The sequence below is a fragment of the Bos mutus genome, chromosome 2 (genome assembly GCF_027580195.1).
Source record: "Bos mutus isolate GX-2022 chromosome 2, NWIPB_WYAK_1.1, whole genome shotgun sequence".
Taxonomy (NCBI): Eukaryota; Metazoa; Chordata; class Mammalia; order Artiodactyla; family Bovidae; genus Bos; species Bos mutus.
In genome coordinates, this window is record NC_091618.1 from 17,562,689 (window position 1) to 17,589,471 (window position 26,783).

Below are 26,783 nucleotides of genomic sequence, written 5' to 3' on the forward strand. Positions count from 1 at the left end.
AATTAGACGGCAAGTTTTAGACTTATATTTTACTTTTCATTGTCACACATTAGTAAAACAAACAAGAAATTGATATCAGCATTTTACTTATATCCCAAGCAACCATGTGTTAACTGTTTAATGCACAATTAAGGGAAATGAGTTCTAGGAAACCCTATGGCAGGCTTTGCAGGTGAGACACATGTTACACACATCACCTGGAATGAAGCTGTTTGTACATTTAGTGTACAAATAGTGTTAGTAATGTAACCAAGAGTTTTGTCCACCTGAGCTTAGACAAAGATATTGGAATCTAAGAAACTAAGAAAGAGAAGAATGCTAACCAAGAGTCCTCCAAAACCTTGATTTCACATAGTAACTAAGAATGGACTCAGTAAATATTGCAGCAGAGACTGTCCTGCCATTTACAAGTTAATTGGCTGTGGATATGTATCTCAAAGTTTGCTATCATTCACATGTGCTTTATTTTCTAAGGTAGGAAGATAAATTCATTTCCTTCTTTCTGAGTTCAGTGCCCACCATCCAATGACTGCCATCTGGTGGGAAGGGTAATTCAGACTCCAAGAAGAAATATTTTCCAGGCTACTCCTTCCTAAGTGCAATAAACTCTAAGCAGATTATGAGCATATATCAGACCAGCAAAGTAAAAAGACTCTTTCCTTCAATCAAACCCAAAGTGGATCCAATGGTTGGCAGAATAATTTTACTTTCTGGTCTTAAGACTAAGCAGTTACTGAAAAGATTTTCAATTCCTCAAGATCAAAATGGCCCTATGGGACAAATCTTGATGATTAGACTTTATCAGAAGGTCTACAACTTACAACAACCTTGCAAGTGGTCACCTGTTATTATTTAACAGGATAATATGAGCTCAAGGAAGAGGCCTACAGAGATTTATAAACTTGTGTAAGAAACTATTGGGTTGCCCGAAAAAGTTCGTCCAGGTTTTAAATGTACAGAAAACCTTGAATGAACTTTTTGGCCAATCCAATGAATAAAAGTAATAGCCATGGGCCAGGGAGAACCACTAAAAAGGTAGAAATGGGGTTCTTAAAGAGGTGGATTAATCTTTTGACTTCCTCTCACTTTCTCCCTCTGGAAGGTGGGTCCACCACACAGCAGAAGGCCATCCAGCCAGGTATGGCTCTCAAGGCTCTCCTCACCTCCTCGCTCACCCAAGGTGCCAAAGAAAGAAAGAAAGAAAGAAAGAAAGTGAAGTCGCTCAGTTGTGTCCAACTCTTTGTGACCTCATGGTCTGTAGCTTGCCAGTCTCCTTCATCTACAGGATTTTCCAGGCAAGAGTACTGGAGTGGGTTGCCATTTCCTCCTCCAGGGCATCTTCCTGATCCAGGATCGAACCTGGATCTCCCGCATTGCAGGTAGACTCTTTACTGTATGAGCCACCAGGGAAGCCCTTAAGATGCCAAAGTGGTAGAATACTCTAGAAAACCAGGATATTTCTGGCCCTCTTTCTCATTCCTCCCTCCTCTTCTAAAGGTCCATGCTCACAGCCCAGTGAGAAGAGATCCAGATATCTCATCCTTGCCTCTTCTGTATTCCAGCTCAGCTTGGCACTAAAGCTCTAATCACAACCTTAGACAGTCCAGCAACTGTAGAGCTCTTTCTTTCTCTCTGTCTGTCGCTCACTGGTTATGCCTTTCCTGGATAATGGGTGTGTTGTAGTCGTGTGTGTGTGTGTGTGTGTGTGTGTAAGTCGTTTCAGTCAAGTCTTATTCTTTGTGACCCTATGGACTGTAGCCCACCAGGCTCCTCTGTCCATGGGATTCTCCAGGCAAGAATACTGGAGTGGGTTGCCAAGCTCTCCTCCAGGGGATCTCCCCCAGCTAGGGATCGAACCCAAGTCTTAGGTCTCCTGCATTGGTAAGCGGATTTTTTACCACTCGCACCACCAGAGAAGCCATCAAATCTGTTAGCCTACTATCTGTAAGGAGAACAATAAAATACACTGCAGTCCATTCTAGTTTTTGGAGCTTCTAGTAAAAGGAAATTTTGAGCTTAAAACCCACTGCTTCATAATATAACACTACTGTATTTTACTTTCAAAACAGATTGGCTCATCAAGGCAGGATTTAACTATTTCTATGTCCCCAGGGTATAGTACCCATTTAATAACACTGAAGCTCTATAACAAGCCCTAATATATATTCTAGCAGTCAGGTTATAATCTAGGTCTATAGCCATACCACTCTGAACACATCTGATCTTACCTAATCTTGGAAGCTAAGCAAGGTCAGGCCTGGTTAGGACTTGGATGGGAGATTATAATCTAAAGTTATTATTATTTTTAATTGTTATGGTTAGTATTGGCTTCCTTGGTGGCTCAGTGGTAAAGAATCTGCTTGCAATGCCTGAGATGTGGGTTCAATGCCTGGGCTGGGAAGATCCCTGGAGAAGGAAATGGCAGCCCACTTCAATGTTGCTGCCTTGGAAATCCCATGGACAGAGGAGCCTGGAAGGCTATGTCCATGTGGTCGCCAAAGAGTTGGACACAATTTAGAGACTAAACGGCAACCAACCAAACGGCTGGTATTAACCCCTAGAAGTAAATGTGACGATTTTTAATCTAATACTGTTTTCTCCAAATCTTAGTAGTACTAAGACCCAAAAGTTGAGAACAAATTACTAAGTGCCGAAAAGTATGACCAAGTGCCCCAGTCTGTTCAGGGCTAAGGGGCACCCAAGATGTGGGACTTAAAGCGGCAGAACTCGGAAGGTCCTCAGCAAACCGGGTTGAGTTGGTCACCCTATTTCTGAGCAGGAAGATCCCCACATCCGAAGGCAATGGACTGAACCAGGTAGGTGACATCCAAAGTTTCAATGGAACAGGTTATGGAGGTACTAAATCTGCCTTCATATACAGACTATATTTCTTTCCCAAAACTTCAGGCTCATGGCCTGACCTCACCTCTTCCCTCACCACCAACTGATGAAAGCATCTCATGGAGAAAAGAGCTAGTGATTGTGGGCTTTTCTCCACAGTGTCAACTCACAGCTGTGCCTGCCGGGTAAGATGCTACCACATCTGATCTCTCCTCTCTCATCCACTTTCCTAATCCTGAATGACTCAGACTAGCAGTTCCTGAGCAGGAATAGAGCCAAGAGAGAGTGAGAAAAGACCGCAATTATGCCGCCTCTTCACCATAGGTATTTCAGACCAAGCTTACTCAGGAGGAAAGAGTGGAGGTGCTTTGAGTTGGAGAAAAAACTAGTCTTAATACAAGGCTAGAAAGGACCTTCAATAACTGGAAAAGACTTTTATTCCTGTTAAAAGGGAACACGAAAGCTCTATGACCTGCTCCCAAATATGAAAAACTTAACTAATAGAAGATTGATTTGAAAGGGCAATGAAAGAATGAACTTGCTTTCTACTTACAATTTATAAAGTCTAACCATTTTAATAAACCAAACATGTGAGATAAAGGAATTTTTGTGAAAACAGATAAAACTGAGAGGAAAAAAAATTTAGATCCTGGGCAGATAAGAGCTATGATATAAATGCAAACAATTTATAAAGCTGGCTTCAAATGGGCTTGCTTTCTAGATTTCATGGTGGTCAAATTGACTGGTAAGCTTGAGTAGGAAAAAAAATGTGCGGGGGAGGATCTGTGTTCCTCAAAAGCATAGCAAAATTTCTATTGATCCTTCAGGGCAAAATAGAAGTGTCACAGTCTTACTCCTGATCTTGGCAGGTTTCTGCAGACTCATTTTCACCTTCTTTCCACGTGCGGCCGGTTGGCCAGCAGCTTTGCTGTTGTCTAGGGCTAGGCAGGGGAAAATACAGAGTTAAACAAAAAACAGCTGACATGTGAGATGAAAAGCAAGTGAGAAATGTTACGAGAGAGAGTATAAGACAGTGGGGAAAATGCCAATTAGGAGCCAGAAACCCATGAAAATCCATTTAACTCTCTCTGTCTCTTCCTGCATAACATAGATCTGCTACTCTTATTCCGTCTCATCACAGAGTTGTTGTGAAGGTCAAGTGTTAAAGTTTTTCAAAAGTGTTCTATAAGTTGTATATTACAAGCTACCATACCTTATGGCTGTCTAATTGTAAAAATACATTAAAACGTATCAATCTACTATTGACCGTGTGTTGAAAACAAAAAGTTCAATTCAGAAGTATCCAAAAAGAAAAGCAACGGGTAATGGTTTTAATTCTGAACCCCCCTGAACTGTGCACTCAGACAAGAAAGAAAGTTATGGCAAGGGATCTCAAGCAGGTGTCCAGAGCATTTTTTATTTATGAGGGATGACTTTTAAATTGTGTACAAGATTTCACTACACTTAGGGGAAAATGTGGTTTAGAATTGATCTGTGGACACAAAGACCTAAGTGAAAATGTTGAAAGGATTAAATACAGATATTTAGTGTTTTGAAAATAAATCATTTTTAAAATGGATGCAACCACTTTTTTTTTTCTTTTTGAACAATATTATACACATTCACTAATAGGGCAGCCATGGAAATTGGCAAGAACATAGATATATAGATTGGTGACAAATAATAAATTTTCACTGGACTCTACATAGACCTACTGACTCAAATATTGGAAATCAGGGACTTCCCTGGCAGTCCAGTAGTTAAGACTTCAAGCTTATAATGCAGTGGGTGTGGGTTTGATCCCTGGTCAGGGGAGCAAGATCCCATATGACACAGGGTGTGGCCAAAAAAAGCCTTGGAAATCACATGGAAAATGAAGTCTAGTCCTCATTGTCTAGAGAAAGAGTGTTCCTTAAACTGCTACTAAGATAAATAAGATTTCATGGGTCTGATGAGAAGTAATACATATACATTACTGAAAACTCAGAAAATAAAAATGGCTTCAAATATCACCATCTGGAGAAAGCCACAGTTACCTTGTTCAAAGATATCCTGTTAGACCTTTATTTTTGCATATTTTGCTGTTTAAATGCACTTCTATTACAATAGTTGAACATGTTTAATATTTTGAATTTATACATATAACTTTAAAAAACATAAAACTAGAAACATCACCTATATTCCAACGACTACTGCATATGTTCTTCTGGATGTACTGACATTAATTTTTCCATGTATCTATATCTGTCTCTCCCTCTATATATAGATTGATAAATATGTATAAATAAGGATTTATAGAGGTATAAAAACACATAATGCTTATACATATATTTAACACACATACACTTGCACACACATACACATATAGTCTGCTTTGTTCATTTAGGCTTCTTTGGAACATCTCTCCAAATTAATAATAATTTCTTGACCTAGGAAAGAAGCCATATATTGAGGACAGCAGTGTCTGTACTATTTAGCTCTGCACTACTGCACACGTGAACTAGAAACTGTTTTGTTGAAGCCAACATATATGGCAGTCTCTTTGTTACAGTGCCCTGGCCTGTATCCTAACTGACACATTAGCTAGAAAACTATTATTGTCCTCAAGAGACTGAAGCCTGCAAGAATACGGGAAGCAGGGCCTTATAAACTAAACAGGTGTGACTACTTCACTTCACTGCTTACCTTTTCGATGTACGTTTCTCCTTGGTCTTCTTGTCCAGGAATGTCCTTTCTTTTTTTCTTAAAAAAATTATAAAGTTAATTACTTAGAGCTGTAAATATAATTTTCAAAAATTTATATATCAGTAATTTTCAAGTATTTTTTGAGACATTAGTTCACAAGACTGGGACAAACTTCTTAACTCCCAGTGTAGCAGTGTGAGGTTGATTCTGAGCTATATTTCACTCTGGGAGACTATAGGAGATGACCCTCTTTTGAAAATTTTTTTAAAAATTAGAAAATAAACTTCCACTGGTGCCTTAGACTGAATGATTATTGCTGTGGTTATATATCAGTTTATTCCCTTTTCAAGTATTTTCATGTAAATTCAAATGTGCACATGGATAATATACTGTGCCCAATTCAGGAGGCATTCTCAACTTTGATGTGGAGAGTTGCCATTAAATAATCTCTGTACTCTTGCAGTTGTAACAAAACCCTCTCACTTATATTTAATATAATGCCTGAGCGACTATAATGCCCAGGTGCCTGATCTGCCTGGTGGTCCAGTGGCTAAGACTCCACGCTCCCAATGCAGGGGACCCGGGTTTGATCCTTGGTCAGGAAACTAGATGCCACAACTAAAGACCCTACACGCTGCAATGAAGATCAGAGATCCTGAGAGCCACAACTAAGACCTAATGCAGCCAAATAAATAAATATTTTTTAAAAATACAGCACCTGAAATTACCAGAGGAAATTAAGGAACCACACGGGGTTTTGTGTTGGGTTTTGCTTTCCCGTGAGAGATGTGAAAATGTGTGAACGTGAGACCATTGGTCTTGGGTAAGTAGTTCAGTCCTGACTTACAAGGCAGGAAGGACCAAAAAGCCTTGCTCTTCAAATGGAAATGGTATATTCAGGAATGCTGGCGTTCAACCCCACTCCTGGGCATATACCCAGAAAAGACGAAAACTCTAATTCAAAAAGACACAGTGTTCATAGCAGCACTATTTACGATAGCCAAGACTTGAAAGCAACCTAAGTGTGCATCAAGAGATGAATGGATTAAGAAGTGATATATATACATATATAGTAACATACATAGATATAATGGAATATTACTTATCCGTAACAAAGAATGAAATAATGACACTTGGCAGCAACATGGATGGACTAGAGATTGTCATACTAAGTGTAGTAAGTCAGAGAAAGACAAATATCATATGCTATCACTTACATGTGGAATCTAAAAACCGGATACAAATGAACTTATTTATAAGACAGAAATATACTCATAGACATAAAAAACAAACTTATGGTTACTTATGGGATTAACAGATACTATTATATACAAAATAGATAAACAGCAAGGATTTACTGTATAGCACAGGGAACTATACTCAACATCTATAACGGAAAAGAATATTCTTGTATTATCTGAAATATATATAACTGAATCACTTTGCTGTATACCTGAAACTAACACAATACTGTAAATCAACTATAATCAAAGGAAAGAATGCAGGGACTTTGCCAGAAGCACCTCGGCTTTGTACTCTACTTCACAGCCTAAAGGAACTCTCAGCCTCGATGGGGTCTTCAGTTCCCCAAGACTCCCCGGAGGCTTGGTGCCCTGGCGTGTGGCTAAGCTGACAACCGAAGTGCACTGGGCTGCTGTCTCAGAGCCAGGCTGGCAGAACCAAAGTGGCTGTGGTCACTCCTCTGGCCGGAGGAAATCAGATGACTCGGTTCCTCCACGTAAGTACACTCTTGGTCTGCCATGTGGAGAACTACAGACTCTGGCAGAGTGGGAACACCAGTCTCCGGGCCAGTGATGGTGGAAATGAACTGTGGCGTGATTGACCTGCCCAGGCCCCTCAGGGAAATTCCCAGATGCCTGATCTCTACCAACAGAGGCTGACACCATGATTTTGATGCCAGCGTTATGGTTGACGGTCAGGCTCATGACTCCTGACCCATTTGTTTCACATGAGGGGAGCCACATTTAAGGGGTTATGCCTCTGCCTGCTCCTGGCCGATTCTGGCCACACCACACACCCTACAAACTCAAGGGTATCTTGAGCCCAGCTCCCTGGACCACTGCGCTCTGATAAAGATGCGCCCTCTATCAAAAAATCTCTTTACACTATATTGACTCTCTGGCCCACATCCCTCATCTCCTCCTGTCCACACACCTCTATAAGGCTCTTTGGTTACTGCTGTCTCAGAGCCAGCCTGGCAGAACCAAAGTGGCTGTGGTCACTCAGAGCCAGGCCCCTCAGGGAAATTCCCAGATGCCTGATCTCTACCAACAGAGGCTGACACCATGATTTTGATGCCAGCATTATGGCAGCTGTCCTCAGAAAGGGCTCAGCTCCTTCCTGGATAATGATCAGGACAAAGGCGCTGACGGATTAATGCGGTTAAACGTGTCAGTTCTGAAAACTCAGGATTCTGTTCCAACACTCTAGAGCACAATGCCTCATTCTTTCCCCAACCAGCCTGGAAGGCACAGCCTACATTGGTTGGATTAATCGGGATGGCTGATGGAGTGTTATCTCCTTGGGGAAATTCGCCAGAATCTGATGGGTAAGATGGGGCTTCCCCAGTGGCTCAGTGGTAAAGAATCTGTTTGCAATGCAGGAGTCACAGGAGTCGCAAGTTCGATCCCTGTGTTGGGAAGATCCCCTGGAGGAGGGCATGGCAACCCACTCTAGCACTCTTGCCTGGAGGACCCCATGGACAGAGAAGCCTGGTGGGCTACAGTCCATGGGGTTGCAAAGAGTCTGACACGACTGAAGCGACTCAGCATGCACAGATGCATGATGTGTGAGGTGAATTTGTTGTGGGGGTGGGGATTCTCTGTGGTATTTCCACACACCTCAGTCTTTCCAAGGATGTTTGAACAAACAGCTTTGCAAGCTAGAGATAATGTAGCCTTCCAGGTCAGAGGGCAGATTTGTTTCCTAACCGATACAAAACAGAGAACGTCCCCCTCCTTAGAAGTATTCCAAGATAGTAAACTTTGCTTCAATTCCAGCTAGTAAGATAATGTCTCCCTCTTGGATAAGTTCTGTGCAGTTTTGCTAGTAGCCCCTTTCTAAGGTTAGACAGCACCACTGATTCAATGGACATGAATCTGAGCAAACTCCAAGAGATAGTGGAGGACAGAGGAGCCTGGCATGCTACAGCCCATGGGGTCGCAAAGAGTCAGACACAGCTTAGCGACTGCACAACAACAAACCCTTCCAAGGCTGGGGGGTATTCTTCAGCTTGGGCACAGCTTGTGTGTGCCATACTACTAACCCCTCAGTGGCTTTAGGGAGATGAAAAAAATTGATGCACCTATTCTGTATCTTAGCAATTTCATTTATAGGAATTTATACGAGTGTTATAAAGACATAGAGCCAAAAAAAAAAAAAAAAAATAAAGACATAGAGCCACTGAAAGATTTCTACAACAGTGTTCATTGCAGCTTTTTCACATTAGCCAAAAACTGGAAACACTAGTGATCTCCATCAGAAGGAGAGAGTATATATACAAAATATGGTATAGTCATACAATGTAACTTACTTTGTCACAAACTGATACAAACTACTTATACATTCAACAATATGGATAAATCTCAAAAACACTCTGCTGAGTGGAATAGACTTCTACCAAAAGAGAATATGCTCCAAAATCACATATCATGTTGATGTATGGCCGCCGCCGCTAAGTCGCTTCAGTCGTGTCCGACTCTGTGCGACCCCACAGACGACAGCCCACCAGGCTCCCCCGTCCCTGGGATTCTCCAGGCAAGAACACTGGAGTGGGTTGCCATTTCCTTCTCCAATGCATGAAAGTGAAAAGTAAAAGTGAGTTGTGTCTGACTCTTAGTGACCCCATGGACTGCAGCCCACCAGGCTCCTCCATCCATGGGATTTTCCAGGCAAGAGTACTGGAGTGGGGTGCCATTGCCTTCTCCGTGATGTATGGCAGAAACCAGCAAAATATTATGAAGCAAATATCTTGCAACAAAAAATTTTCTTTAAAAAGAAGACAAAATAAGATGATGGGTCCTACTGCAAAATATTTCTGCCTTCATGCACACTAATATCTGAAATGCTACCACTGAATTTTAGCCTTTGTGAAAAATATCACACCACCCCTAAAGTCTTTTGTGGGGGGCGGAAACAAAATATCCTGGAAACAATAAAACATTGTAACAAAAAAATAAAGTTTTAAGGCAAGCCAAATTATCATCTTCAAAAAAAGAAGAAGAATGGTTGTCACTGATGAGTAAGGGGTAAGGATATCCCAGAAAGAGCTTAAGGGTTGTTTCCAGGGTGATGGCCATGTTCTGTATCCTGATAAGGATGTGGATAATATGGGAGAACTGAATCTATTAAAACTCATCAATGGTACACTTAGTATTTGTACATTTTATTATACACTTTATTTCAAAAGAAAAAAATTAAAGAACTACAAATAAATATGGAACTCTGGTTAATGATGTACATATTAAAGTATTTGGGGGAAAGAGTACTGACATCTGTATCTTTGAAATGTTTCAGATTTGAAGATGGCTTAGTGGATATAAGGAAATGGATAAATTGAAAGAAATGTGATAAAGCAAGAACAGTACAATGTCAATTGTGAATCTATATTAAAGTATTCTGGTGTATACTATAAAATTCTCCCAAGTTTTCTCTAAATTTAAATTTTCCATGACTCAGTGTTGGAGAAAGAACTTTTAGAGAGAAAGCACAGATTATTTACCAAGAAATGACAATCACAACAAGAGAAATTTTCATTAGTCACAAAACAGATTCTAGAAGACAATGTAGTAAACACTTTATTGTACTGATGAAAAATAAATGTCAACCTAGAATTGTTAACTTCATGAAAAAAATTCTATTAAAATAAAGACAAATTTGCACGTACAACACTTGAAAAATTTACCACTTATAGGGCTTCCCTGAAAGCTCAGTTGGTAAAGAATTCCCCTGCAATGCAGGAGTCCCTGATTCAATTCCTGGGTTGGAAAGTCCCCTGGAGAAGGGAAAGGCTACCCACTCCAGTATTCTGGCCTGGAGAATTCCATGGACTGCATAGTCCATGGGGTCACAAAGAGTCAGACACAACTGAGCAATTTTCACTTTCACAGACCATTCACTAAAAGAACTAAATGATTTATTTCAACTAGACAAAAAGCAAAATCAAAGAAAAGAAACAGTGGTGAGTACGTAAAATGACTTTTAAGTGTTTAAATAGATGTCAACTGCAAAAATCATAATAGTCTCCAAATTATAATTAAAAGAAAATTTAAAATAAAATGTTAAATAATAGCTAAATAGTAGAGATGGATGGTCTGTCTTCAGTGAATCCATGCTAAGATCCTTGTCATCTTTGGGGGATGGGATATGGTCAAAAAGATTACAGAAATTTCATCTCTAATCTCTAAACCAGCAGAGAAAAAAGATGGAATATAGAATTCTATCTCAATCCATTTGAGTGTAGGAAAGAGACACAAAAACACAGAAAAATAAAAATGAACAGTGATATACAAGTCGACGTATATCAGGAATCAGAACAACTGTAAACAAATAAAATTTAACTATTAAACGGTTAGGATTTAAAAAAAGATCAGAGAAGATTAGAAGAAGCTAAGTGTTGTTAAAAGAGGCATAAAACAAAGCTGCAAAAATGGGCTTAACATAAAAGAAGTAAAAAGCACCAAAAAGCATAAAACATTAAAGTTCACATTACACTATCAGCACCCAGAAAAAGAGATTTTAATATTAAAAGCATTAGTAGGGATAAAGAGAAACACTGTATAACAATAAATGGAAAAGATTCATTAAGTCATATAGTCATGAATACCATCAAAATATTTAAAGTAAAACAATAGACTAGTGAGGAGTCAAATACACAGAGTCATGTGGGAGCGTTTACCACACTTAAATACAAACCTGATGGAACAAATACAGCCTAATTTAGGAGATGCAAGAATTAAAAAACAAAGTTGTATTTAATAAAGACTATGTAAATGGGAAGAAACCAGACCCCAACAAATAGTTCAAATACAATTTTTAAGTGTCAGAGAACATTCACAAAGATTGACCATAAATTAGGATGCAAAGGAGCCTTCAACAAATTCTAAAGAATTGATGAGGTCAGTCTGTTAAAACTTACCCAGTCATACCTTAACAGTGATAAATACTATTATATGAAATTATAGGTCAATAAAGCTGTCTAGGAAAGTAAAAATTGGCAAGATCTATTTACAAAAGCTAAAACTTTGTTGAAGAACATACAAGATGACCTGAATAAGTGAAGAGCTCATGCTCCTTGTAAAAACCTCAACTCTACCCAAACTAATCTCCAAATTCAATATATTTTCAAAGTTCCAATGCAGTTGTGGAGGTGTGGGGAGGAAATCTTGACTGATTCTAAAGTTTATGCATAATGAGTGAGCCAGATTAATCAGACTTCTGAAATCCCCTTTTCTGTTGCTCCTCACTATATTTTTTACTTTTTTCTTTGAAAAAAAAATATATATATATATCAAGTAGGAATAGAAAATTTTACTTTAAAATATTATAATTAAACCAACTTGGTACCACATTAAAACTAAATAGACCAGCATCTCAGAGTAGAATCAGACACAGATCCATGAACACAGAAAAGATGCAAAAGGGCATTCAAATCATGAAGGAAATAGTGTTGGCATCCACTGGCACATGAAAAGATGTTCAACATCCCTGATCTTCAGAGAAATGCAAATCAAAACCATCTCGCACCTGTCAGAATGGCTCTCATCAGAAAGAACACAAATAGCAAGGTGAGCAAAAGCATGGAGAAAAGGGAAACTTCACACACTATTATAGGAATGTAAGTTGGTGCAGCCACTGTGGAAAAAACAGTGCTGGGGTTTTTCAGAAAACTAAGCATAGAATTACCATATGACACAGCAGTCCCACTCCTGAATGTATAACCAAAAAACACAAAAACACTAATTTGAAAAGATACATGTACCCTAATATTCATAGCAGCATTTTTATAATTGCCAAGAAATGGAAGCAGTGTAAGTGTCCTTCAAGAGACGAATGGTAAAAGAAGATGTGGTAGATAGATAGATAGATATAGACAGATACATATGGAATATTACTCAGCCATAAAAAAGAATGAAAATTTTTCCATTTGTGTCAACATGGATGGATTTGAAGGGAATTATGCTAGGTGAAATAAGTCAGATAGAGAAAGGCAAATACTGTATGATATAACTTCTATCTGGAACCTTAAAAATACAACAAACTAGCGAATATAACAAAAATGAAGCAGACTCACAGATAAAGAGAATAAACTAATGCTTACCAGTGAGGAGAAGTAAGAGGGGAGGGGCAAATTAGGTGCAGAGAATTAAGAGATATGAACTACTAGGTATACAATAAGCTATAAGAATATATTGTATATCATGGGGAATATAGCAAATATTTTATAATAACCATAAATGGAGTATAACCTTCAAAATTATATACCTATAACATATAATATTGTACATTAGCATATTTCAATTTTTAAAAAAGTTGGTGTTACTCCCTGTAATTACTATTTCACATTACACACAAAGAGGTGAGTCTTTTATGAATAATAAATTTAAACATTTAAAAGTATTAAGTACGTCAAATATTTTAGAAGCATATATAAGTATTTTTAAAATTTCAAGTTGGAAAACATCTTTATATATTGTAAACAAAACCTAGATGCCATAAAGGAAAATCCTGATAGATCTTACTATATAAAATTTCAAATTTCTCTAGGACAAAATATGTTATAAACAAACCTAAGAGAATAACATCAAATGAAATAAAATACTAACAGTATACATAGGCAAAGTTTAATGTATATATAAATATTCCTATGTTTGTTCAGTATGGTTTAAAAAAGATAGCAATACTGGTAAGGCATACACATTATCCATTTTTAGAAGAAGGAAAATAAATAACCAATAACAAATGAAAAATGCTCAACCACAATAAAAATGAGAGCAATGCAAATTAAAGCAGAATAAAAGAAAACTTTTTACAGTTACGTTGGCAAAATGTTAAATGTTTATAATCTCTTGTGCATGACATACTGATTTTAAAGTAAGGGAAATGTAACAGTATAAATAGATTTATGATATAATGTGTTAGTGTATGATGTAAATATCTCAAAACATGCACAGAAAAATCTGGAAAAATACATATCAATCAAAATTTATACGGATCATATATTTTAAAATTTTGAAAACAACAAGGTTTGAAAAACTATAAATTGCTATTTTAAAAAATGTAACTTAATGATATAAAGGTGAAACTCAGGATTTTTGTTTGTTTCTTTCTGTTTTGTCTTATGAAGAGTATTAGTTCTCTATTGTTACTATTATAAATTACCATACACTTCTTGGCTTAAAGCAACACAAATGTTTTATCTTGCAGTTTGGAAGATCAGGAATCTGACACAAGTCTCACTGAGCTAAAATCAAGGCATCTAGAGACTTTGTTTCTTTCTGGAAGCTGTAGGGGATATTTGATTTCTTTACCTTTTCAAGCTTCTGAAGGCTGCCCACATTTCTTGGCTCATTGCTCCCTGCCTTATTCTCCAAAGCCATTCACACTGTATCTCCTTTGACCATTATTCTATAGTCACATATCCCTCTCTCCATAGCAGAAAAGTTTTCTGATTTTAAGGACCCATGTGACTTGATTGGGGCCACCCAGATAATCTAGAAAAATCTCCCCATCTAAAAATCTTTAATTTAATCACACCACCAGTGTCTCTTCTGCCAGGTAAAGTAACAGATTACAGGCTCTAAGGACTAGAACAAGGACATCTCTGTTTCTGTTGGTATAAATGTCTTAAGAATCTTCTATATCTTCCATATATGTCATGAGAATCTCATCCATTAGACGAGCGTCTCCTCCACAAATCTTTCTTGTAGACTCACATATCCATTTTTCACTTCTGCTGCGATGGCTGAGGGTACCTATGGGTCACAAACTTAATCTCTTTGAAGAACAATTTGTGTGACTGAATACTTTGATGTTTCACTGCTTCTGGGACATTCGCAAAAAGTTAAATAGTGACACTCCTGGTTGTTGCTGCAGAGCATGTTTTCCTGACAGTGACTCTCCTAACTTTAGCATTTTTGCAATCTGAATAGGCTAAAAAAATTTTAAATCATCAAGTCCTGATTCCTTTTGTTTAGCAGCTCTTCCCTTGACTTACCTCTTTCCTTTCGCAGTTTACTCTAAGCAGCAACATGAAACCAGCTGCACCTTTTGTAATTAGGAATCTTAGCTATATATCCAAAAAATTCTGCTTTCCACATAACTGCAGGATTTAATTTTGCTGAGCTTTCTGCCACTAAATAGTAAGGATTCCCTTTCCTTTTATTTTCAAAAACACGTTCCTTATTTCCTTCATGACACCTTTAGCCTCCATATTGCTGCTGCTGCTGCTGCTGCTAAGTCACTTCAGTCGTGTCCGACTCTGTGCGACCCCATAGACGTTAGCCCACCAGGCTCCCCCATCCCTGGGATTCTCCAGGCAAGAACACTGGAGTGGGTTGCCATTTCCTTCTCCAACGCATGAAAGTGAAAAGTGAAAGTGAAGTCGCTCAGTCGTGCCCGACTCTTAGCGACCCAACAGCCTTTTCATAATGATTTACATATTCTCCAAAATGACATAGATTTTTCCTACCATGCTCTTCACTTCCAAGTCCTCACAAGCAGTCTTCAGCACCACATTTCTACTAACTGTTCAAAGCAATCTAGACATTTTTTATTGTTCTACTTAAAATTCTTATTACCCAAATTCCCTCTGCCCGTTGCCCAAATTCAAAGCCACTTCCACATTTTTAGGAATGAATTTTGGCTGCATCCCACTTCCAATAACCAAAATCCATATTACTCTTTTATTGGTACCATAGCAAATGACCACAAATTTAGTGGCTTAAAACAGTTCATTATCTTATAGTTATGTTGGTTAGAAGTCTGACAAGGGTCACTCTGGGTTAAAATCAAGGTTTCAGTAGGGCTTCATTCCTGTCTGGAGGCTGTAGAGGGAAATCTCTTTCCTTTCCTTTCTCACTTTCTGTTAACAGAAGCCATCAATATTCCTTATTCTTTCCTTCCATCTGCAAAGCTAGCAATATTGCATCTCTCTGTGACTGTCTTCCATAATCACTTCTTCCTCTCTTCACAGTCAGGAACAGTTCTTCATATTTTAAGGCCCTCTTGATGATACTGAGTGCACCCAGAAAATGCAGGATAATCTCCAATGTCAAGGTCCTGATCTTAACCGTATGTATAAAATCCCTTTTGCCACGTAAGATAACAGATTACAGGTTCCAGAGATTAGGATATAGACACCTTTATGGGGTTTTCATATTATTAACACATTATTATAAATAATAATAATAATGAAACTGGCATTAAAAACTCCTTTTTAGTATCAAAAGCAAATAAAATTGCATGCACTCTTACTTCTTCTCTTCTTGGGTTTTCTCACAGTAGAGTTGTTTCCAAGATCTACCGTATCTAGGAAAAAACACAAGATGTGGAAACAAAAATAAATAAACAAAAGTTACAAATCTTAAGATGATTCATACTGCAGAAGGCTTGAATTTATAAAGACGTTTGGGTTGTGATCTCTCTTTCTCGTAAAGGAATCAAACCTACTGAATCGAGACATGGGAGCCCCGGACCCTGGGTCTTCCATTATTTCTTAATGGGACTTTGAAAACCATTCTTCAATATCTATAAATTTCAGTTTACTCAGGGATATTTGTCTAGTCCTTAAGAATTTTGTTAGGATGAAATAAGACCTTATATGCAAAAGTGAATAGTATCACTATATAAACAAGTGACATGCTGGAGAACATTTATCAAACCTATGTGCTGGGTTAAGAATAGTTGATCTGAAGTCTTTCCTTCTGACAATTAAGTGGCAGGAGTAGCTATCTTTTGAGACCTTTCTAAGATTGTGACAAAATGACAGTGTTACCTATTGATGGACATACACTTGACTTTCTTGGGTGACAGGGATAGAAATCACTGGAAATCACAAAGCTTTGTTAGTAATACACTGATGGACTAAACAATAAACTGCCACTTTAAAGAGTGTATTTCTCTTTGCACCACCATGGACTGTAGCCTGCCAGGCAAGAAAACTAGAGTGGGTTGGCATTCCCTTCTCTGGGGGATCTTCCCAACATAGGGATCAAATCCATGTTGCCTGCATTGCTGGCAGATTCTTACCATTTGAGCCACCAGGGAAGCCCAATTAATATATCAACCATGTATAATCAACACGGGCCATCCCTTAAACACAATTTTATAATGATCTCTTGCTTCCCTGCTAGTCCCAAAAGGATCAGGTCAAGCAAATGCAGAGATCAGGATACTGGGATAGACTGGAAGCCAGCCATATTCCTTATTCCTTCCTTCCATCTGCCACCACCCTACCTAGGTCTGTGTTGCCAGTGGAGCCACCCCCATCTCACCACCCTCAGGTAGCCTTACCTAACATGTCATCAGCTTGCATACTTTCAGTTCTTCCTTCTGGATCTCTGGGCACATCTTTCGAGAAGCACATCACACAGGAGCACTTATTTCCAAACGTTGGTAGCTCTGTACCTGGGTCAAAATCAAGGCTTATGAAGATTTTTTATTTCCCCAATGATCCTCTTTTCTGAACCCCTTTTTGTTGATCCCCCTTTTCTACTTCTTCCTCTGATTTTCCATACATCTAACTCTTTCTTTAAGTCTCCCTGTTTCCCTTTCTTATCTCTTTATCTTTACCAGAACTTTGTTTCTGTTTTTTTTTTTTAATTCATAATTACTTTGGCTATCATAGGATAGTGGGCTAGAACCTAGCTCCTCTGAATCTTCTTCTGTATTCATCTGGAGAGTTTCTAGTCTGCCAGATACTGAAGGGAAACAAGAACATTACAGATCCTAAGACAGTGATTAGGATACAGTTCCTGGTGCTTTCATGCTGCACACTGATATTCTGAGCTAAGATAAACTGCTTTCTGGAAAAAAGTACATCTGCTCCAATAATCACACCTGTGGTCCAATAAAACCATGTTTTTTCCCATCTTTTGTACCTCATTCTGCTTTCTCTTTAGCTAACAAAGGTTTGTCTAGTTAAGGCTGTGGTTTTTCCTGTAGTCATGTATGGATGTGAGAGTTGGACTATAAAGAAAGCTGAGCACCAAAGAACTGATGCTTTTGAACTGTGGTGTTGGAGAAGACTCTTGAGAGTCCCTTGGACTGCAAGGAGATCCAACCAGTCAATCCTAAAGGAATTCAGTCCTGGGTTGAGAGGGTAACAGGCAGGAAGGCCAGGGGTCTCCAAACGGAGGAAATAGCCTGCAAGTGTCAGACATTTTTATCTCTCTTAATCGGCTGCTGCTGCTAAGTCGCTTCAGTCGTGTCTGACTCTGTGCGACCCCAGAGACGGCAGCCCACCAGGCTCCCCCGTCCCTGGGATTCTCCAGGCAAGAACACTGGAGTGGGTTGCCATTTCCTTCTCCAGTGCATGAAAGTGAAAAGTAAAAGTCAAGTCGCTCAGTAGTGTCCGACTCTTAGCAACCCCATGGACTGCAGCCTACCAGGCTCCTCCGTCCATGGGATTTTCCAGGCAAGAGTACTGGAGTGGGGTGCCATTGCCTTTTCCGTCTTAATCGGCAGGAGGAAACAAACTAGCAATATTTTTTTCTTCTCTATATAAATTTAAAAGGAGATTTCTCTTAAAATACTGTGTTGCCATAAGAACACCTGGTTTCACCTGAAGTTAACTATTCTCAAACCTAGAGATAACCAATGCCTTTTTCTTATAAAATATTTGTCTTAAGCTATGCTAATGTGCTATGCATTTACCCCAAACTCTGTCCTCAAGTCCGTTCGCCTCTTGGCTCAGAACGTACTTGACAAACCAGTATGTTATACTCAGATATTGTTCCCCTAATCTATGTAAATGAAACTATTTGTATGGTAGTCCGCCCTTCTTCAAGATTCAAGTTAATCATTTTATGGCCCAGGATAAACCATTTGGTGCCAAGATTATCCCAAAATGCATCTTATGGGTGAGCGGCCTGGTGCCATTCTGAATTTTAAGACATTCCTTTCTTTCATTAACAGACTGCTAGTGACTATATAACAATCCAGCTGAAGACTAGCAGGGGGGTACTCTTTCTGCCCTCTTCTGATGCCTATGTCAGAAGCTTTCTCTATCTCCTTTATACTTTAATAAAACTTTATTACACAAAAGCTCTGAGCGATCAAGCGTCGTCTCTGGCCCCGGATTGAATTCTTCTCCTCCGGGGGCCAAGAATCCCAGTGTCTTTGTGTGATTCAACAACAACCTTTCAGGGTGTTCATTGGAAGGACTGATGCTAAAGCTGAAACTCCAATACTTTGGCCACCTGACGCAAAGGGCTGACTCGTTTGAAAAGACCCTGATGCTGGGAAAGATTGAGGGCAGGAGGAGAAGGGGACGACAGAGGATGAGTTGGTTGGATGGCTCGAGTTTGAGTAAACTCCAGAAGTTGGTGATGGACAGGGAGGCCTGGTGTACTGCAGTCCACGGGGTCACAAAGAGTTGGACACGACTGAGCGACAGAACTGAACTGAATTGCTTTCTCTACTTTTCTTTTTCTACTTTAAGCTTTAAGAATAAGATATAAAGATCTTATTCTTCTGGGAAAAACTGTCTTGAAAATTGCAAACCATAATTACCAGAGCCAGTTTTAAATTTATCCCAATTGGCCAATGACTGTTTACATCACTAGCCACATTTAAATCCAGCCAATTAAGGGTGGCCTTACACTTATGAAAATCAGCCAATCAGCAACAGACACACTTCAGCAAGCCTGAGTGTGGCTAGATGCTAACCTAGTTATAAACACTCCTGTTTCTGAAAATCTGCTGTTCCTGAACTACATGCTTCCTAAAACTGTAAATAAAAACACAACATTGCAAATCTAATATACTGCAATAAAAATTAATTAAAAATAAATAAATAAAATTTAAATAAAAATAAATGAATAAAATAAATAAATAAAATTATTTTTTGAAAGACACTGAGTCCCATAAGCACAGTGCCTCCTCTTGCCATGTGCCTTGCCAGCTTTAGCTTTAGATATTGCATGATGACCTCTGCCTTCAAAAACAGAGCTCCCAGCAAGATCATCACGAAGACTTGTTTAGGGGTGTCTTTTGAGACCCTTGAACCAACAGGTACAAACCTACAGCTTTTTGTGCATGACTCAGATTGTCTTCCTGATCCACTTCCAAGTGAAGCTGTCCCAAGAACAACTTGAGCTCTGACTTGTTTCTTTGAGGTTTTACTGAATTTATTTTAGTATTTAAAGATATGTGTGAAATTAGATACAAAATCATTGGATCTTTTGGTTTGGCAGCACAGCTTTTAACAAATATTCTGTCAATGTACTTATTCTTCCACTTCTTCATTTACTCTCTTTTCTTCTGTCTATTTTTTTAAAAGTCTTATCTCATGTGTTTGTGTATTCCTGAATTTCCCATGCTTTTTAATTATTAGAAGATAGTGATCCAAAGCAAATACATAGAGACACAGACTTGATAAATCCCCAACCCATGCCAGCCCCAAAGACTAATTAATGGGTGGGGCTCCAGTAGACCATAGCCAATTTGTGCAAATATATTTGGTCACATTTGTCTTGAGTCTCTCACCAAAACCTTCATGAGGATATTTGACATTGTATTAATTTGTGAAAGAAAATCACTTTGTTTAGTACATAACTATTATCATGTATTTGATCATATGTCTTCTTTCTCATCTCTGTTTGGTTGATGAGTTCAATGCCTCATTTACGAGAAGGACACTATTCATACTTATGACTGGGTGTAGTGGCCTCTTTGTTTGTCATGGGTTTGTCTCTACCAAAGTCACAAGCTCCCACTGGCAGAATTTCCACTTCCTCTTTGTACTCTCAGTATGAGTCTAAACTCTTGCACTTAAACAGAAAATTTTTACAAAAGATATCTTTGGGTTTCAGTGGGGAATTTTTGGTATGTCAAAAGTAAATGACAAATTTAATAATATTTCCCTCAAAGAAACTCCTAAAAATGTAATAGGTAGGGCTTTATCCTGCAAATGAAACTATATTAAATGTATTAAGAAGTACTAACTTGCACTGGAGAAGGGAATGGTAAACCACTTCAGTATTCTTGCCTTGAGAACCCCATGAACAGTATGAAAAGGCAAAAAGATAGGACACTGAAAGATGAACTCCCCAGGTCATTAGGTGCCCAATATGATACTGGAGATCAGGAAAAATAACTTAAGAAACAATGAAGGGATGGAGCCAAAGCAAAAACGACACCTGGTTGTGGATGTGACTGGTGATAGAAGCAAGGCTTGATGCTGTAAAGAGCAATATTGCATAGGAACCTGGAACGCTAGGTCCATGATTCAAGGCAAATTGGAAGTGGTCAAACAGGAGATGGCAAGAGTGAATGTAGACATTCTTGGAATTAGTGAACTGAAATGGACTGGAATGGGTGAATTTAACTCAGATGATCATTATATCTACTACTGTGGGCAGGAATCCCTTAGAAGAAATGGAGTAGCCATCATGGTGAACAAAAGAGTTCGAAATGCAGTACTTGGATGCAATCTCAAAAACAACAGAATGATCTCTGTCCGTTTCCAAGGCAAACCATTCAATATCACAGTAATCCAAGTCTATGCCCCGACCAGTAATGCTGAAGAAGCTGAAGTTGAATGGTTCTATGAAGACCTACAAGACCTTTTAGAACTGACACTCAAAAAAGATGTCCTTTTCATTATAGGAGACTGGAATGCAAAAGAAAGTCAGGAAACACCTGGAGTAACAAGCAAGTTTAGCCTTGGAGTATAGAATGAAGCAGGGCAAAGGCTACTAGAGTTTTGCCAAGAGACTGCACTGGTCATAGCAAACACCCTGTTCCAACAACACAAGGGAAGACTCTACACATAGACATCACCAGATGGCCAACACACTCAGTTGTGTCCAACTCTTTGTGACCCCATGGACTGCAGCATGCCAGGCCTCCCTGTCCATCACCAACTCCTAGAGCTTGCTCAAATTCATGTCCATCGAGTTGGTGATGCCATCCAACCATCTCATTCTCTGTCATCCCCTTCTCCTCCCGCCTTCAGTCTTTCCCAGCTTCAGGGTCTTTTCCATGGGGCAGTTCTTTGTATCAGGTGGCCAAAGTATTGGAGTTTCAGCTTCAGCATCAGTCCTTCCAATTAATATTCAGGAATGATTTCCTTTAGGATGGACTGGTTGGCTCTTCTTGCAGTCCAAGGGACCCTCAAGAGTCTTCTCCAACACCACAGTTCAAAAGCATCAATTCTTTGGCGCTCAGCTTTCTTTATAGTCCAACTCTCGCATCCATACATGACCACTGGAAAATCCATAGCTAGACAGACCTTCGTTGGCAAAGCAATATCTCTGCTTTTTAATATGCTGTCTAGGCTGGTCATAGCTTTTCTTCCAAGAAGCAAGCATCTTTTAATTTCATGTCAGCAGTCACCACCTGCAGTGATTTTGGAGCCCCCAAAATAAAATTTCTCACTGTTTCCACTCTTTCCCCATCTATTTGCCATGAAGTGATGGGACTAGATGCCATGAGCTTAGTTTTCTGAATGCTGAGTTTTAAGCCAACTTTTTCACTCTCCTCTTTCACTTTCATCAAGAGGCTCTTTAGTTGTTCACTTTCTGCCATAAGGGCAGTGTCATTTGCCTAGCTGAGGTTATTGATATTTCTCCCAGCAATCTTGATTCCAGCTTGTGCTTCCTCCAGCCCAGCATTTCTCATGATGTACTCTGCATATAAGTTAAATAAGCAGGGTGACAATACACAGCCTTGATGTACTCCTTTTCCTATTTGGAATCAGTCTGTTGTTCCATGTCCAGTTCTAACTATTGCTTCTTGACCTGCATACAGATTTCTCAAGAGGCAGGTCAGGTGGTCTGGTGTTCCCACCTCTTTAAGAATTTTCCACAGTTTGTTGTGATCCACACAGTTAAAGGCTTTGACATAGTGAATAAAGCAGAAGTAGATGTTTTTTTGGAACTCTCTTGCTTTTTCAATGCTCCAATGGATATTGGCAATTTGTTCTGTGGTTCCTCTGCCTTTTCTAAATCCAGCTTGAACATCTGGAAGTTCACTTCCATACTAAATCCTGACTTAATATTATTTGATGATAAATATTATCTCTAAAATAAAAATAAAAATTGAGACAAAAGATAATAACGAAAAATAGATCCCAGGCTGGTTATGCAATGACTGCTTCAGATTTCCTTGTAGAGTTCATTCCCTTACAGAAAGCAAAATTATCTCAAGCAACTGAACTTAGAACCTTCTCTGTGGTTGTTGTTGTTAAGTTGATAAGTTGTGTCCAACTCTTTGCGACCCCATGGACTGTAGTCCACCAGGGTCCCCTGTCCATAGGATTTTCCAGGCAAGAATACTGGAGTGCATTTCCAGTTCCTCCTCTAGGGGATCTGCCCAAACCAGGGATTGAACCCATGTCTCCTGCATTCCGCATTGCAGGTGGATTCTTCATCGCTGATCCATTGGGGAAGCCTGGGGCTTTTTCTAGGATATGTCAGGTTGCTAAAACCGAAAGCTATTATGTTTTTGGAGTAGATCATAACATCTGAATACAATGGAAACAGATTTTAAATATCTTCAGGAACCCATAGAAAAATGGATATTAAGTGAATTCCCAAAGATTCCCAGAACATAGAGACAATTCCATAAGGTAGAACTGCTTCCACTCAAGATCATCAAAGTAAGGTTTTCCTGGATGTCTAGCTTGTCACACTGATTGTCACATTCTTCTTTGCATTTTTTATCCTTTATCCTTGCTATTTCAGCTTTTCAATTTACTCATTTAATGTTTGAAGCCTCTGACTTCCTCATAATGTTATCTTTACTGCTAATAATAACATTCCAAGACTGACACACTTATGATCACCACCCTAACTTTTAATTTAATTCTTCTACTGTATTTCTAGTAGAGCCAATTTTAAGAATTTTTGAATACACTGTCATCCCAAACCAACTTCTTAAAAAACATTATGACTTCAGTTGCAATTATGCTTCTAAAATAAATTTTAATCCAGAAAACAGCCTTAAGAAACATCAGTCTGGCAGCTATTGATTGCCATTTAGGGCAAGGATGCTACAAACCATTTATATCAAGACCATGACTTAGTCATGAGAATCAGCTTAAACCCAGTTGTACTTTGTCTTTGAGAGTTATCCATGGAGTAGGAAACCACTAAAACCCCCAAAGAACCTCAAACATTTGAAGTCATGAGTTATTCCCATAGTAAGATCAAAAGTTCAAACATTTAGACAAAGAAACCATTGATGGTGATATAAAACATGTCACACCAACTTAAGCAATAAATTAAGTCTCTATAGACAACAGATAAATGAAAGGTTATGTTCCTGTGCTGAAAGAGGTGAATGTAAATATTCTTCGGGGATACTAAATAGATATAATGTTCTAACAGTTTCACTAAAAATTAATCACATTTTTGTGCAGCTTCTTTGTTCTTTTTCCTGTGTGAGATTGTATCTACTACAAATGGATACATGGATACTTACTATCAAACAGCATGACCTCCTAATTGTGGAGTTGCTCAAGGTTTCTTGTCCCTTGCGTTTTCCCGAAGAGTCAAGGTAAATGAGAAGACGGTATTTGAGAATTAACTGAAACTTTCATTGTGGAGTATTCCTAGAGTACAATACCTCAGGAAACACCATCCTCCTGACACCCTGCAGCCCAGACCATCCTTATCTCCCTCACCTGGTCCATGCTTTGGTGGTGGGGGTTTCCGCAGGTGGCTCAGTGGTAAAGAATCTGCCTGCCAGTGCAGGGGATGAAAGAGACATGGGTTCAATCCCTAGGTGGGGAAGATCCCCTGGAGAAGGAAATGGCAACCCACTCCGGTATGCTTGCCTGGAGAATCCCAAGGACAAAGGAGCCTAGCAGGCTGCAGTCCATGGGGTCACAAAGGGTTGGACACAATGGAGCACAGCACGCACGAAGTCCTGGCATTTTCCCAAAGAATCAAGGTAAACATGAAGACTGTATTTCAGAATTAACTGAAACTTCCATTGTGGGGTATTCCCAGAGTAGCATCCATTAGGAAACACCATCCTCCTGACGTCTTGCAGCTCAGACCATCCTTACCTCCCTCACCTGGTCCACTTTTTGGTGGTGAGCTCAAGGATTCCTGAGTCTCTTCTTCATCACATATTTCTAAACAGGTGCCACTGCCTTCTGATAAATAGAATGAAATCTCTTAGAAACCCAGTGTATGACCAATGGAAACCATAGTAGGAAAGCCCTACCAGAAACAACCAGGAAGACTATGGTGGCTAAAGAATCTCCAAGGTGGGAATGTCCCAACCCATAACCCTCCTGCCTTTGAACTCAGCTGACCTGGAGGTTAACAAGGCTCCTGACACTATCACCAGAGGCTGAACATAATCTCACAACAAACCCATCTCACTCCCTTCTAATACAACTAATTTCCTCCGTCTTTTTGATTCTTTCCACGTGGCACCTTGTATTTCTTCTGTGTGCGCATGTGAAGAGGAGTAGAGTAGATCTTCCTCCCCGTAGACAGAAAAAGATTCAATTAGTTACATAGGAGTTGAAGTCATGAATACCTTCTCCATCCAGTGGTTGACTGGGCAGCTCCTCTTGTTCTTCTTTGTCAGTCATTTGGGAAGCTTCAGGATCACAGGACTCTGAAAAGAAATGAGGAATGGTATAGAGGAATTTATTTCCATGCAGGAATAGAGATACAGATGTACAGAATGGACATGTGGACACAGGGATAGGGAAGGGGGAGGTTGGACTAATTGGGAGATTAGGATTGACCCGAATATACTACCATGTGTAAAACAGATAGTGGGAAGGTGCTGTATAGCTCAGACAGCTCAGCTCTGTGATGACCTAGGCTGGTGGGATGGCGGGAGGCAGACATGGAAGGGATGTCAGAGAGGGGACATATGTATACATATAGCTAATTCAATTTATTGTACAACAGAGACTAACCCAACATTGTAAAGCAATTATACTCCACTTAAAAAAAAAAAAAGAAAGAAGGAAATGAGCTGAGTTAGGAGGTTCAGAGCACAGGTGAGCTGCCCTTTGGGAAAAAGGACATCTGCTCCAAGGACCACACCTGAGATCCAATGAAGCCTGTTCTGCCTCTCTTTCCACTTCATTCACCTCATTCTCCTGCCCTCTGCTTCTCAGTTTCCTATCTATAGACCTGCCTCTAAACATTTCTGCTTCTGCACTAGGAGAATAATTGTGTATAATTATGAAGATGTATCTTTGATTTTGTGTGCTCTCCCCGCCGCCAACATCTCCTATCTTTACATTTTTTCCGCAGTGATGATCTTGAACTCTCATTTTTTTGCTTATTCTCTCCAGCTCTATTCCTCTAGGTCTTTCAAATCCTATTGTTGTTTAGTCACTAAGTCATGTCCAAGTTTTGTGATCCCGTGGGCTATAGCCCACAGTCTCCTCTGTCCATGTGGTTTTCCAGGCAAGAGTACTGAAATGGGCTGCCATTTCCTTCTCCAAGAGATCTTTCCAACTCAGAGACTGAACCTACTTCTCCTGAATTGGCAGGTAAATTCTTTACCACTGAGCCACAGGGGAAGCCCCCAAACCCTGTAGCAGGATTCATTTCTTGCCTCACTCTCTCTCTCTTAATTTCTTCCACTCCCTACCGACAGTCTCTATTTGAGAAGTGGAAGGCTCTCTGGTTTGGGTTCTGTTCTATCGTGATTGAGATGTTGCAGGTCTGCCTTTGGACTCCCATCGTGTGATGACACTGACTTCCTACAAGCCTCACACAGCCACCACCTGTACTGAGATACTCAGGACACTGGTCTTCACCCTTCCTCCTACTTTGATCTCAAGGGAAAAACAAATATTCTTTTTTCTGTGCTTCTGTATTCTAATTGCTAAGGAGGGATAATAACGGTTTCCCTGGCTAAGAACTAAAATTCTGTGAGGAAATCTCAGTTGCCAAAGTACTTTGAAAAAGAATAAAGCACTAAAAGTGTAAGTCAGTCATATCTGACTCTTTGTGACCCCATGGACTATACAGTCCATGGAATTCTCCCAGCCAGAATACTGGAATGGGTAGCCATTCCCTTCTCCAGGGGAT

General features: G+C 39.4%; 1 protein-coding gene across 13 annotated transcripts in view; it reads right to left on the reverse strand.

Annotated features, from left to right (window-relative positions):
• Positions 1 to 26,783, reverse strand: part of LOC102269683 (nuclear body protein SP140) — an 81,228-nt gene that overhangs the window by 15,692 nt on the left and 38,753 nt on the right. For 9 of the 13 annotated variants that reach the window (XM_070385472.1, XM_070385455.1, XM_070385440.1 and 6 more), the window contains 6 exons: positions 25,264 to 25,344; positions 24,782 to 24,871; positions 17,059 to 17,172; positions 16,021 to 16,074; positions 5,527 to 5,583; positions 3,696 to 3,782 (listed from right to left, as the gene is read on the reverse strand). In XM_070385472.1, the coding sequence (XP_070241573.1) occupies positions 3,696 to 3,782; positions 5,527 to 5,583; positions 16,021 to 16,074; positions 17,059 to 17,172; positions 24,782 to 24,871; positions 25,264 to 25,344 (483 nt within the window). The remainder of the gene's footprint in view (positions 1 to 3,695; positions 3,783 to 5,526; positions 5,584 to 16,020; positions 16,075 to 17,058; positions 17,173 to 24,781; positions 24,872 to 25,263; positions 25,345 to 26,783) is intronic. The other 4 variants (XM_070385489.1, XM_070385480.1, XM_070385463.1 and 1 more) reach the window with 2 other exon arrangements.